At 42.3% G+C, this 14,160-nt stretch overlaps 1 protein-coding gene and 1 long non-coding RNA gene across 2 annotated transcripts; one reads left to right on the forward strand and one right to left on the reverse strand.

Annotated features, from left to right (window-relative positions):
* Positions 1-1,621: 1,621 nt before the first annotated feature.
* Positions 1,622-2,671, forward strand: LOC129749172 (uncharacterized). Its single transcript, XR_008737942.1, has 4 exons — positions 1,622-1,740; positions 1,807-2,091; positions 2,159-2,375; positions 2,478-2,671. It is a non-coding gene; the product is annotated as an uncharacterized LOC129749172 (long non-coding RNA).
* A 4,259-nt stretch (positions 2,672-6,930) lies between these two features.
* On the reverse strand, positions 6,931-7,479 carry LOC129742561 (uncharacterized). The gene has a single exon (XM_055734473.1). The coding sequence runs from the start codon at positions 7,477-7,479 to the stop codon at positions 6,931-6,933; it is 549 nt and encodes a 182-aa protein (XP_055590448.1).
* Positions 7,480-14,160: the final 6,681 nt, after the last annotated feature.

Below are 14,160 nucleotides of genomic sequence, written 5' to 3' on the forward strand. Positions count from 1 at the left end.
AATTATAATATCACTACTAGCACTAGCAGCACCGGTTCTCTAATCTGATCCATCAACAATACCAAATTAACAGCAGCTGTAGTGCTGTTCCCTTCGAAAACATTACTAAACAGCACCAATCCGAATTGATTACGTGCTACCAACATTTGTTGCAACTTCATAGTAAATCAAATCCTCCCCCGTGAATAACGCTTCCTTCCAACTGTGGCCACTTCAATTGAGTTAGAGCCTTATGTCGCTTAGAAAGGAATGCTTCCGTGGCCACGTACTTAATCCGGGAACCGATTTGCTGGTTTTCGTGGGTGAAGCTACTGGATAGTATGAAAACATTTCCGAGTTTTGACTCTCCACAAAGTCCGACAAACTGATAAGTAATTCCGCCTGCAAGGAGCCGACGAAATGGGCTCGCAATTGAAGAACCAACAAATTATGCTCATCGGATGCAAACAGCTCGGCAGTGATGGTCATTTTATCCGAATCGTGAGCGTACGCGGGTGGCCCGGCTACCGGAATTAAAGCTGGATGCCACAGATTATAGTAGATCACTTATGAAAGTTTAAGCCTTTCGATGAGTAAATCCACCGCCAGTTGGGCCACATTTCCGACGCTGACACTTGGTACTGAGTAGCCGGAAGCGCTATCACTTCGGAACAGCTTGAACATTTTTATGGATTGCCTTGCCGTGAAGTTTGAGCATTCGCCTGATCAAAATCTTGCGCCCACAAGTTGTTACTCTGGCCAGATGTCAAATTTTAATTACATATACGATGCTTCCGTAAATCAGTAGAAAGCTGGAAAAAAATAAATTTAATAAAACGATATTTTTAGAAGTGATGTTTACTTATACATACTCAAAAATTCTGGAGTTAAATTTTTTATCTCTTGTTCGATTCTTCGCTGTTAAAGGATTTTTTTTTATTCCGCACCAACCTGATGTACAAACTAATGAGCTGCAACACATCAGCCGTTCTATTTTGCTGCATTTTATTTTTACCGGCAGCTAGACTTACTTCCTCCAACGAAAACTAAACGAACGAAGCTACTGTATTTTCCTATAAATTTCAAAAAGCGCTACAAGTATATAAGATTCATTGGATTTTCTAGTATCTTTTACTGGATACTGTCGGATATCGACAAACTTATAGAAAGTATTGGATTTTTTAATATTTTTTACTGAATTTAACATTAGTATCTATCAGACAATGAAATCATAATAATTATTGGAATGAGTCTATACATTTTATAGCCCGATTTGGTTCAGTGTGCTTGGCGAAAATTGCAGTTTAACTTTATATTAGATAATTGTTTAACTGTTGTATTGGTCAAAACAAAATTGCGTGTTTCTATACGGCACTTCGTTGTTTTTCTAATTGCAGCCATTTTGATTTTGTGAAATAATTCATACACGCAGAAAAAAGATGGGGAGTCAGTTCAACAAAACGTTTTGTTATTTTATTTTGTCCTTTCAATGCATATTTTTTCAGCTTTTTCAATGAAAAAATCGATGGAAAATAATTACAAAATTTTATTATTTATACACACTCATTATTTATTACTTGAAATCAAAATTTAGTTCGTTTTTAATCGAAAACCTGGTTATTTTCAATAAGTGTGTAGTTTGCAAACGATAGGTTGAAATATGGGAAAAAAAGAAAAAAAAATCTAACAAAAAACGAATATCCATGGCAAAAACAGCAGCAGTAGAAGCAGCAGTAGAAACCGGCTGGAATAATTTGGAAGGTAAGTATTTCTACCCTTGGAAATCTCTACCTTCTACTTATCAGCGTTTATTTTATTTCATTTAAGAACATGGCAGATCTTGAGGCCTTTCATTGGTTCAGGAAACCATCGACTGCTGCTGACTTCCGTTATACACCCAGTGCCATCCTTGGAAGCCGATGGAGATGATCCGGGTTCGGTAATCATGCCATTATCAACAGCAACACCGTTTGGGAGGATTTGGAAGAGGTACCGCTGCAACTGTTGCCTGAAGCTGGGAAAAAAAGATGACTCGATTCTGCAGATCGATATTGATCCCGGTGTGACGGAAACTTTCTCAGCAGGAAAAAAAAAATGGAAGCAGAATTCCAGGTAAATGGTTTGTAGTTTTGGTAATTCGTGTTCTCATTAAAAAAAACGATTTTCTTTGCGCCCCCAGGTTTGTCATTGCCGCCAAAAACCTCATCGGCAGAAAAAAAAGGCGGAAGCATATCGTTGTTGGCCGAACCAGTTCCTGCTTCCGGTTAAAGGAGATGCACTGGACAACACCAGTAAGGAGCTCACAGACTAGCCATTCTACGGTACCGAACGGTATGTTGGCTGGGTATATGGTTATTATACGAAATTAATGTATCCATCGGCCAGCAGTTATCAAGGTAAGTGTCGAAGTTTTCAAATAGTCAGAAAACTGCCCAAACCCGTCCGTTAGAACAAAGTTTCTACTGAACTATTCCAACATTTTTTTTTCCATTTTTCAGATGCTACGACCCGAGAGCCAACGAAAGATTCCGGTAGTACGTCCCGGACGCACTGTTGCTGTAGATATCTGAGGGCCGCAAGCTGGCTGAAAGAGGCAACAAATCAAAGCTGTGGTCATTGCCGGCATGTTGATTTAAAAAATAAATAAATATAAATTATATTAGTAAAACCAGTTTGTAAAATCCGATAATTCCATCAATAAACATAAATTTGAAAGCATTTTATTTCAATTGGAAAACTGAATTTCTTTAAACCTTAAGATTGCTGTTATTATGATCCACATTTTGTATATACTTTTGAATCATGGCATTTTTATGTGTTTTACCCAAACAAATTTTTATTTTGATAAGAATCATGAATCATTTTCAAAAAGGATGTATTTTATTTTAAATCAAACGATAAGTTTAATTGAAATCGATATTTTTAGTCAGTGTGACCAGAAATATATTTGTGCTTTTTCTCAACCAAAAATTTTATTATTTTCGATCGAAATCTTATTGTTTCTAAAATAAATTTTTCTGCGTGTAGATGATAATATGAAAGCTATGTGTGAAACATAAATTTTATTTGTATCATATAACGGAAAAAATCCAATAGCGTATGTGTGGAGAAACATATATTTTAAGTGTGGATTTTTAGCAGTGATGGTCTATTTTCTTGGGTCTAATTTATACATAAATTGGATCAAAGAAATTAGATCCAATCCAGTGAAAAAACTGACAACCCCACTCGTGTTCCATTAACTGTCAAACGGTCAGAGCTCCGTCAAATTGAAACCAAATCTCATCAGTTTTGGATCCTTCCTTATAGAGTTGTTTTTGATATTTCTTACGCACACTTGCTGAGCGTGTATACAGATGAGACGGGACAATTAACCTCAAAAACTCTCGGTACAAAAAAAAACGGGCAGCCGGTCAACACACATGGTCGTTTTTGAGGTTGATTGACCCAAAACTGAAAAGGCTTGGTGAAACAATCAGCATAATACCACGGCAAAAAAGGACTATACCATAGTTCTAAAAAAAAGTTATTTATTTATTTATTTATTGCAAACAGATTGAAACAGGTTGAGCACCACTGACTTTCAGTGTGTGCTGCTCGGCTAACTTTTACCCAAAACACAAACACGCAAAACCCAAATCTGTAGCAATTATAATTATTGACTTACACACGACATTTTAAAAACTTAAGCTAGCTTACATAATAACTACTCACGGGCCCGTTTCCTACCATAGTTCACAAACTTTACATCCCAAACGCACAACAGTCATATCACAGCTATCGGACGACACAGGTTTATCACAGCTGATGATCACGGGAATATCTGGCAACACTGGCTGGTTGCTCGGCTCCACGGGCACGCACCACTGCCCGGAGCACCTCCGTAGACTGCTTCCGGCTGGATCCAAATCGTTGGAGTTTCACGGCGTCGGGAATTCCGTTCTCAAAAACGAGACTCGAAAAAGCCAGAAATGGCACAAAAACGAGTCTCGAAAAAAGAGAATTCAGTTCTCCAAAAACGACCCTATTGATATAATTAATCACAGCTTTAATTTGGCTGATTAGGCTCATCCAATAAGCAACTCACCCAATGGGGCCGTTCTTCTCTGTAGCTATAATTTTCCGCCGTGGATGGAATAATCGACACGGTAGCGGTGATTTTCCGGCACTGAAAAATCGAGACGATGTTGACACAATTTGGGGCAAATATAGGCTGGTTTCACTCACCCTTGCGTGCTATTTTTCTTTCGTCTTCTTATTCCGTTTTTTTTCGCGACCGGCACCGTACTGTCAACCTACGGCTAGAGGTAAAATAATGAAAATAAGGCAATCCACAATCTTGTTGCCGATGTTTTACCTTTGATTCCGCTCGGGTAGGCTCTATTGCTCCTAGGGTGGATTGTTCTGCGCTCGATCTTTCTTTGCCTGCGCGTTGGAGAAACAATTGTGTTTATCCCATATGATTGGAGTTGTTCGCACGGTCTCACCTTTCAATCAGCCAACACGATTTATCCTCCTTCCTTGGTGGCTTCTGATCCAGAATGTGGCGGGATTGCGGCTTTCTTGATTCACCAAAAACTGTTGAAAGAGCAATGGCGAATCCAACTGCTCAAGGTGTTCGGTTCTTCCAACGATGTGTTTTGGTTTTTGTTCGTCCTTGTTTATGTTGTTCTTTTCCATGTGCGCGTTTGACAGTTATGGTTACACTCTTACTTCTAAACACTCATTCTTTGGTAGGTTTTTGACTCACTCACTACACGCTCAAAATTTAATAGCTAGACAAACTTAATTATAATGCTACATACACTACCGCAACGGAAGAATTTTTCATGAATCGGAGACAACGATTCATGAAAAATTCAAAAACCTCTATACCTAGGCAACGATCAGAGACATCGGTCTGGCCACCCTAAGGCAACCACGAAACTTCGCAAGCCACAACAATGCTTGCCAGATCGAAACTTAAAGGCCCAAATCGAAAATACTACTCCAGCGACTTCTGGAAGACTTGACCGAACGCCAACGAGTCTTGGCAAATCGTCTCTGACCGTTCCTGTACCAGCTTTCAAATTCTTGCCTCCGCTACGGTTACAAACACAAAACAGTAGCTTAAACATTACAAATTTGCTCAAAAACACAAAACATTGAACAAATATAAAAATTAAAAAGAGGTTAAAAAATATGGTGATATAAAAGGAGGGAAAAGCAGCAAATCCGTGGAAAGGGAGAATTTAGTTCCCTGATCGCCAAGAGCCCGAATGGAGGTTTTACCGCGCCTCCAGATCGCGTTGCTTTAGAATGGAGGGTTTTCTTGACGACCCCGTTTATGCTACTTCCCCTAAAAATTAGGACTAGTTCAGCATGTGGTTCGAACACTGGATTCATCTCGTATGTAGTGACACCATTCCAGATTAGTACGGTTTGTTGTTTTGTTCCAAGGTTGTATTTTGGTGGAGTATACTCTCTTCGTAGCTGGTGTAGCTCATAGCTGGTTTAATGGTGCTGTTGTCCAGATGTTGCTCTCCGCGGCTCGATTTGTTCCGATCGGCAAACGGTCTGTCTGTCCGGATTTTCGTGGAGTGGTTATCCGTTGTTGGCAGTCGTGTTTCTGCGTGCATAGCTGGATTTGCTGGTTTGTCACGTTCCAGTAACGGCGTGACAGCGCGAGGCATGTACACGGTCAGTTTCTCTCGCCCTGACTAACGGATCGCGCTCAGGAGAGCTTCTTGCTGGTTTGTCACGTTCCAGAAACGGCGTGTTTGCGTTTAGCATGAACACGGTCAGTTTCTCTCGCCCTGACTAACGGCTAGCCCGCGGGAGGCCTTGCGGGGGTAATGGTGACGTCTTTCGGTGTCGTATTGGAGAACCTGGCCTGGCGTTCCAATACTGTCTCCTTACGAGACTCTCTGCGAACTGCGTCCAGCCCACAGAGTACGATTTTTCTCGGTTCGTGAACGGAAAGCGCCTTGGCGCTGAGGAGTCATTTCCGGGTATTCTCGGTCTGCATGGTCCTGTTTGTGACCTCCATTTACTGAGGAGCCTGTCCAGACGATACCTGCACACTCCGTACTGCTTCAGTATGCGTTGTCCATTTCGAAGAAATTACTGCTGTCGCTCGAGGAGCAGGTTTGCAGCGTGAGTTCCGCACTGTCGCTGCGGATGAGCTCTATCCGCTTGCGAAGGCGTTAACCAATGCTCTAGTCGGGCATACTGTCACGTTCGGTGTAGTGTGGTGATTGATGCTGTGCGTGTTTGTTGAGTCTATGAAGATCTCTTTGTTGATCACCCTTGGTGATGGACGTAGCTTTATAGTCGTCAAGCGAGGAGGTAGTGAAAGGTGTTGTTGCTCGCTGCGCTTGACGATGGCTCGATTTGTCCCGATCGGCAACGGTGTTTTCGGCGGTAACGCAGTCGTTCACAGGCCTAGCCTGTCGTCATAGCTGTCAGCAGCCAGCTGTGATGGTTCGAGGAGATAGCGAGCGATGATCCTGCTAACTGCCCTCGATTGTGGCACGATTTCTCCCAATCGGCTAACGGTGTTTTTAGCGCATTGAGCGTAGTGGTTCACAGATGGTGGTTGATCTGCGTCATAGCTGGAACATGGCGGTATTGGTAGTTTGCGGCAGAGAGTCGATAAGGTAGTAGCGGCCGTCATGAAGTCTACTCCGCACAACTTCTGCGCAAAACTGTAATCCGAGGGGTTTTTGATGTTGTCCTGACAATCCCTTTGACTGCAGCGACGTGGTGTTTGGAGCTACTGTACTTTCCAGGATTTCCGGCATTCCAATATCCCAAGCGCAATTCAACGCTGATTCGGCGTCAGGAACGTGTTGTTGTGGTCCGATAGGATTGGAGGCGAGGTTTCAATGTGTGTATGTAGGTCCATCAGCCGTCTCAATGTCGTGTTTTGTGTGTGTGTTGTCAGCAACTGCTTACATAGCTTGAATCCTATTAGTCGGCTTTCATGTCCTTGGCATGATACCGACCCTGCTTTCCTGATTGGACATCCTCCAATTCGTAGAGGTTGGTGCCCAAAATTTTCCTAACCATCGCCGGTACAAATTTGGGGTCCAATTTTCTATTGATGTGGTCCGCCTTCGATGAAAGGGTAAAGTTGCGACGCCACACCAAGTCTCCCACAAGAAATGTAGCTGGTTTCTTATTGACGTCGTATCGCTTCTTCGATTTTGCGTGGTTGTTTTTTATGCGTTGTTGAATGAACTCCTGTATGCGACGAATTGTAGATAATCGCACATCTTGTGCCACTTTGGGATCCTTTGGTGTGTTTATGTCTTGCTGCGTGTAAAGATCCGTGTGCAGCAGTAAGTCTCTGCCGAAGTTAGCGCAGTGCGGACTAATCCCGGTAACCTCATGTTTGGCACTGTTTATGGCGGCAGTAATGGCTGAAAGATTGACGTCCCACTCACGATGATCCTCTTCGATTAAAGCCCTGATGCATGTTATCAGCACTCTGTTGACTCGCTCGGCGTTGTTTACCATGTAAGACTGGCTGTTAGCCAATCTCTAGAAATGCAGTGAACCCCTATCAGTCCCTAGGGTCGGTTCGCTTACCACTCTATATGCTATGTTGCAGGGAAGTTCGGGAGGACTAAGGTAAAACTCCTCAGTTACAATAATGGTACCGTTTATTCAAAGTTGCAGTTTGTTCACCCACCACTTTCTTAACTTATCTAACCTGACAATTTAGTTGCGGCTACTTCCTCTTCTCCTGTGTCGTCGAGCTCGGGTTCCTAGTCGATAACTTGGAGATCGGCAGGGTCGTGACGTTTGTACCCAGTCCCACCTTGGGTGCTGAACTGGGCACGGCTGGTCCTCAGACGGCAAGCGGCTTGATAAGGACGTACCTGGCCCCACCTTGGGTGCTGAACCAGGTACCTTGGTAAGTAACACCGACTATTGGCGGTCGATGTTGTGGAGTCACGCAATGCGGTGGCGTGGGGTTGATTTCACACCGGTAAAAGCGAGTGGCTTTCTTAACCCAAAACAGCGGGGTCCTGTGGTATTCAGGGACAAATTAGGGGCCGGTTATGGACAATGGCAAAATGGCGAAGGTTAGTTACCTGTCGTTCAGACGGTTAACGTTCTACGTTGAGTGTTGGTTCGGTTTTGTCCTACCAATCGTTCACTATATCGCACTTTTAGAAACGATGGTTTTAGGATTCCAGAACATAAGTAAGCTATATTTTTAAGCTGATGTACAAACTTTAATCAGCGTTCAGATGTCGTTCGCGAACTTCAATAATGACCGGAAATTTCCTGATTCCCCGGTCTTGAACCCTAAGCCGTTCGTTGCCCTCGTCCCGCGTTCTTTTTCGCTTCGCTCAACCGTCGATTTCGCCGATTCGCTTCTTCGCTCTGCGTTTACTGCTCACATCTTCTTTTTGCCCTCTGGTGGTAGGTTGAAGAACGACTCTTTTTTGAGAGGTCGTTCGTCTGGTTAGGGTGGCTTGGTGAACTGCTTCACCAAGGAGAAACCCTTAACCCCCACGGACAACACTGCAACATTATTTAATTCCAATTATACATCAAGATCACTGCGAAATCCTTCGACTGACTAGCAACGCTTACACTCTCCCACTGCTCGGGGAAAATATTTACAAAGTAAATATTTTAACAAAGTAAACATTTTTCCCCTACAACCATCACTAGTCTAGAGCGAACACACCGAGAACACATAGCTCTGAACCTGCTTCCACTAAATAATAATCACACGGTTGAATTGACAGAACTTTACGGTTGCTGAGGAAATATTTCACACCAAACGGAAAAGGTTCCAAAAAACATTTTACTTGAGGAAAACGCATAAAATTTTCGAGTATTGTGATTTGAGTATCGGGGTCATAAGTTATCATCATCGGTTTCCCGACTCCTCTCAGTTTCGAGACACATGGTCCTGTACTGACCATCAGCGTCTTTCGACTCCGGTCTCCAGCGATCAAAATATCAAAGCCACAAGGGCTTGATAACCTCGCACAACACTACCCAATTCTATTTAGATTGCTTAAAAACATTTTACAAGCTAAAACAAAATTTTACGAAATACAAGTTAAAAAAAATAAATAAATAAGAAACATGAAACAAATTACAAACTAAAATAAATTAAAATTTAACTACTGAATAATTAATTAAAGCTAATGAATAAATTTTAAGGAGCATTTAAAAACAAAATATCACAGTCATGAACAAGCTTGTGCTTAAACCATGAAACATTTCACGCGACTGTCGGAGTTGCGATTTAGTACTAATTTTAATATTTTCACCTGTATGTGTGGTAGAATTGATGCGATCTGTCAATTTGGTGACGATGATAAACAGAATTGAATGCGGATCACATGCGGAGGGATGCTGATAACAGGTATGGTTTTATTTGCAATTTTGTAACGACGAGTCAATTGAAATACCTGTTACATTCATTGGTTTTGGGGGACTATGGCCGTTAGTTCTCTGATCAATGAATGACTACGGGTAGTCATTCGGTCTCCAATCAAAATTGTCAAATAAAACCTGGCCAATCATGGGTAAGTAAAGTGATATGAAAGTGCATTCGATCAGTTATTTTTAGTGTAACGCATCCGCTCGATCCAATTGGTTCTTGTGTGTGTTTCATCGTTGCTTTCTCTTGTACTTGCATTCCAATAAGAATTATGTGGTGATGTGCAAGGCAAGGTATCGAAATTAACGCATAACTATCGGTTGAACCTTACACTACGGGTTAAAAGTTCATGACACAAAATTACAATTAAAAACTTTTTCTAATATATTTCTCTTTTCTATTTTATTGCAGATGCAGAAAATTATTTAATGGCCAATGACCGATGAGATGAGCATGCATACACTCAAACATTTACACTGCGTGAACGAACGATATGAGTACACCCGCTGTGCCACCCACTTTTGAGCGATGATTGTCGGGTTATATCAGCCGTCTGGCGAAAACTTGCATGCAAGTTATGCTGCATTTAGACCAGGATTTAAATTTTGGGAATCTATCATTCGTTCCGATTTTGGTAATATTACATAGCATTTTTTGCGATAGTATAGTTTGTTATGCTTTTAGATCCGCGGCGGAAAAAAACCCGAGTGGTTTTCCGTTCATGTCGGCGAGTTCGTACGAACTTGTACCCTTTTTTCTGAGAACAACACAAGGAACGAATTGAGGACCTAATTTTGCATTGTACCTCTGGCTAGCGGAAGACAGCTGGAAATTCCTTTTAAATACCCGTTGGCCTGGTTGGAATGAGGGTGAGTAACGTTTGTGGCGTAGGTCGTATGTTTTTTTTGTATATTCGTGGGTTTTTTTGAGCTGATCTTGTACAAATTCGTTAATTTTTTTGCTTATGCCTCTAAATTTGTTCATGCGTTGTTCTTCAGAAAGATCTTCGGTACATTCTAATCGATGATCGGAACCTTTAGACACAATTTCGTGGCCAAAAATAACGCAGTGCGGGCTAAACTTTGTGGACGAATGAATTGTATTGTTCAGCATGTATTCAATTTCTGATATTCTAGTGTCCCACAACGTTTGGTCTGTTTTTACGTACGATCTTATCATCGAGTTGATCGTACGGTTAAGGCGTTCAGCTGGGTTAGCCTGGCTACGATGGCGTGAGTTAGTCCAATGCTGTATTTGGTACTTTTCGACAAAATTACAAAATTCCTTAGACAAAAACGTGCTTGCGTTGTCGGATATGATTATTTGAGGTGCTGAGAAACGCCTGACCCACTGCTCTTCCAACACTTTACACAGATTAACACTCGAAATCTTCCGAACGGGGACAAGCAAGGAATATTTTGAAAAAATGTCCATAATTACTAACAAATGACTATTGCCTTGCTTGCTCCGCGGTAGAGATTGGATGTAATCCATGCAAATGAGTTGAAAGGGCCGGCTGGCGATTCTCTGCTTCCCCATTTCTGGCACGCTTGAAACTGTTGAGTGCTTGTTTTGTTTACACGGGACACATTTTGCTATGTGCTTGCGTATGTCGCTGCACATGCGCGGCCAATAGAAGCGACGTTTTATTTTATCTACGCATTTGTCATACCCAACATGTAAGCTTTTCTCATGCTCATCCTCCATGACTTGGGTTCGCAACGAAGAAGGGACACACTGTTTCCATTCATAGCGATAGTCCATAGTGTCTGTTTTCGCTGAAACAAACTTATACAGTTTATTGTTTTGAATTTTAAAGTCAATGTACAGTTCTGGGTCCTTTTTGACCCCCGATAAAAGCTTTTTGTACCATTCATCTTTCTGTTCCAAATCTAGTGCTTCAATTGACCGGGAAAGGGCATCAGCGACCACATTTTCCTTCCCTTTTCGGTGGCGTATTTCCATTTGGAATTGCTGAAGCGTGATACTCCACCGGCTTAAACGGGAGGACGACCTCCACTTCGCACGCATTATGAAAGTCAGGGCAGACGAATCGGTAACCAAAATGAATTTGGTTCCCTCAATGTAGCCCCTGAATTTTTCAATGCAGCGAAGTGCAGCTAGTCCTTCCTTTTCAGCCGCGTGGTAGTTCAGCTCAGCGCCTTTTAGTTTCTCGGAGTGGTACGCTATTACCTTTTCCTCGCCATTCTGAATTTGAGTGAGGACACCTGCGATAGCCGAATCACTCGCGTCGGTTTGGACTGTGAATTGAAGCGCGAAATTTGGATTAGCCATCACAGGCGCCGATATGAGGCAGTCTTTTATGGTTTTGAAAGAAGCGTCTGCTGCCGTGGTCCACTGCACCCTCTTTGGCTTGTTCTTCAACAAGTCAGTGAGAGGTGCTGTAATCTCACTGAAATTTTTGATAAACCTACGGTAGTAGTTGGTCATACCGAGGAATCGTCTGAGTTGTCTTACCGATTTCGGAACCTGATATCCAACGATCGCTTTTATGCGATCGGGATTAGGCCGTAAACCATCTTGGGATAAGACATATCCAAGATACGGCAATTGCTGACAGCAGAACTTCGATTTTTTCAAATTGATGCAGAGGTTTGCCTTTTTTAAGCGCTCAGCAAGATCTTTAAGTCGTAATATGTGTTCATCAAACGTTTGAGATGCTACCACAATGTCGTCCAGATACACGAATATTGACGGCTCGAGAGCACCATGGTCCAGAATTCTATCCATACACTTGCTCAAAGTGGCTGGCGAATTACATAACCCCATTACACAACGTGTCCACTGGAAGAGTCCTCTTCCTGGGACCGAAAATGCCGTGTATTTTCGGGACTCGGTGTGTAACGGAATTTGAAAGAAGGCCTGCGACAAGTCTATGGTAGAAAGGTACTTCACTGGACCCAGGTGGCTCAGTATTCGGTTCTGGTGCGGCAATGGGTAAGCATCTCCTTTTGTACGCTCATTAAGCTTCCGCGCGTCGAGACATATTCTAACTTCCGATGCGTCCTTCTTAGCTACTGCTATAATCGGAAGCGACCATTCAGAGTTTGAAGGTTCCACTATTCCATCTTTCAGTAACTTATCCAAGGCATCATTTATTTTATCCCTAATTTGTGGACTCCATGGATAAGGATTTTGCCTCAATGGTGCAGCATCTTTATATTCATTTTTAAATTCAATTTTATGTTCTAATACATTTGTTTTTCCAAATTTTCCTTCCTCCGCGTGAAAAAACATACTTTTTACTTTTTCTAATTTTTGTTTTTGGATTTCTGTTAATTCTTCTTGGATTTCCATAATTTCGTGGGTTTCATTATCAGCAAAACTTGATGGTAGATCCTGGATCGTTGGTGTTATCCCAAATTTCTGCCAAAAGTCATACCCCAAAATGCACTTGCGTTTGAGAGTTGGGGCGAAAATTAAATTTAAAATTTTTGTTGTACCGTTAAAGGTTACTGGAACATCCGCACATCCTAAAATTTCAAGTTGTTCTCCGGAAGCCGTTTTCAAATTTAAAGGAGCCGTTTCTAGATTTAAATTTAGTAGTTGAATAATTTTTCTTGCCCCAATCCCTACAACCGTTCGTGCAGCTCCACTGTCCAAAAGACCAACCAGTTCAATCCCCATCAAATGGATTTTCGCGAAAGGTCTTGAATCATTGTTAAGGTTGATGAGCAACGTTGCAATCTCGTTATCCTTAGCATGATTGAATACCTTCGCATAACCCAATTGTTGGAGAATGTCTGTTGGGTCATTTGGAATGGGAACTTGAGGCCTTAAGGAGTTACGTTGACTGCTCTGCCTCACTGAACAGCCTTTCCTGCGTTTTTTGCATCACAATAAGGACACTCCGAAGTATAACACGGAGAAGCTCAGTGGGTGGGAAATTTTGAAGGTAAACATAGGTGGGAACTCAGGGTCGGTGTGTTGCAACGTGACACTTTCCTTCGGCGGAACTCGCACTAGAGGAATCCAACTGGAATCAGACAACCAGGGGCGTACACGGGTGATTACCTCTCATGCTAGCACCCAGGTCCAGTAATTATGCTACTCAAAACGCGGACATAAACAGAACATGTAATTTCGAATGGAAATTCGCTCGAGTGAAATATGGAACGGAAATGGAACAACGAAATCAAATTAATCAAAAAGGTGTAGATCAACTAATTATTCCCAGTAAAGTACTGCCTTTAGTTTAGGTTTTACATAATGTGGGGGGGGTTTATTTGTACATAATAATTTTCCTGTTGTGACGTCACATAGATTTAGGCATACTTGCGGTTATTTTTGTTTTCAACGGAACTTAGCTGGAACGGCGACTGGCGGCTGGCTCGGCGAACAGCAACGGTTAACCACATGCGTGTGGTGGTTTCCAACGGCAATTCAGGGTTCACAACAGGCGTCTTTCCGGCGTCCCGGAAGAGCCCGATGCTGGCTGTATGTGACCCCTGACTGGTGCTGCCGAAAGGTCCTCGCTGGTAACCTCGAAATTGACGGGCAAGGTTATGGTGCGGGCCTTTCACCACCGGATGGTTCTTGGAACAAACCTCAAATTGGTCGAACGAGGTTATGTAGCGGGCCTTTTACCACCGGATGGTCCTCAGAACTTAACCTTGTTTTTTTCGTCGAACAAGGTTTTGTTTTTCCTTCTGCCTGGTTAGCGAGATATCGCCGTGTGCTCGTAGTCACAGTTAACCTGTATAATTAGCCGACAAAATAAGAAAAGGCCCTCTTGGACCTTTTCTTTGTTGCTTTTTTGTTTAGTT

The sequence above is a fragment of the Uranotaenia lowii genome, chromosome 2, assembly GCF_029784155.1.
Source record: "Uranotaenia lowii strain MFRU-FL chromosome 2, ASM2978415v1, whole genome shotgun sequence".
In the NCBI taxonomy this organism is placed as follows: Eukaryota; Metazoa; Arthropoda; class Insecta; order Diptera; family Culicidae; genus Uranotaenia; species Uranotaenia lowii.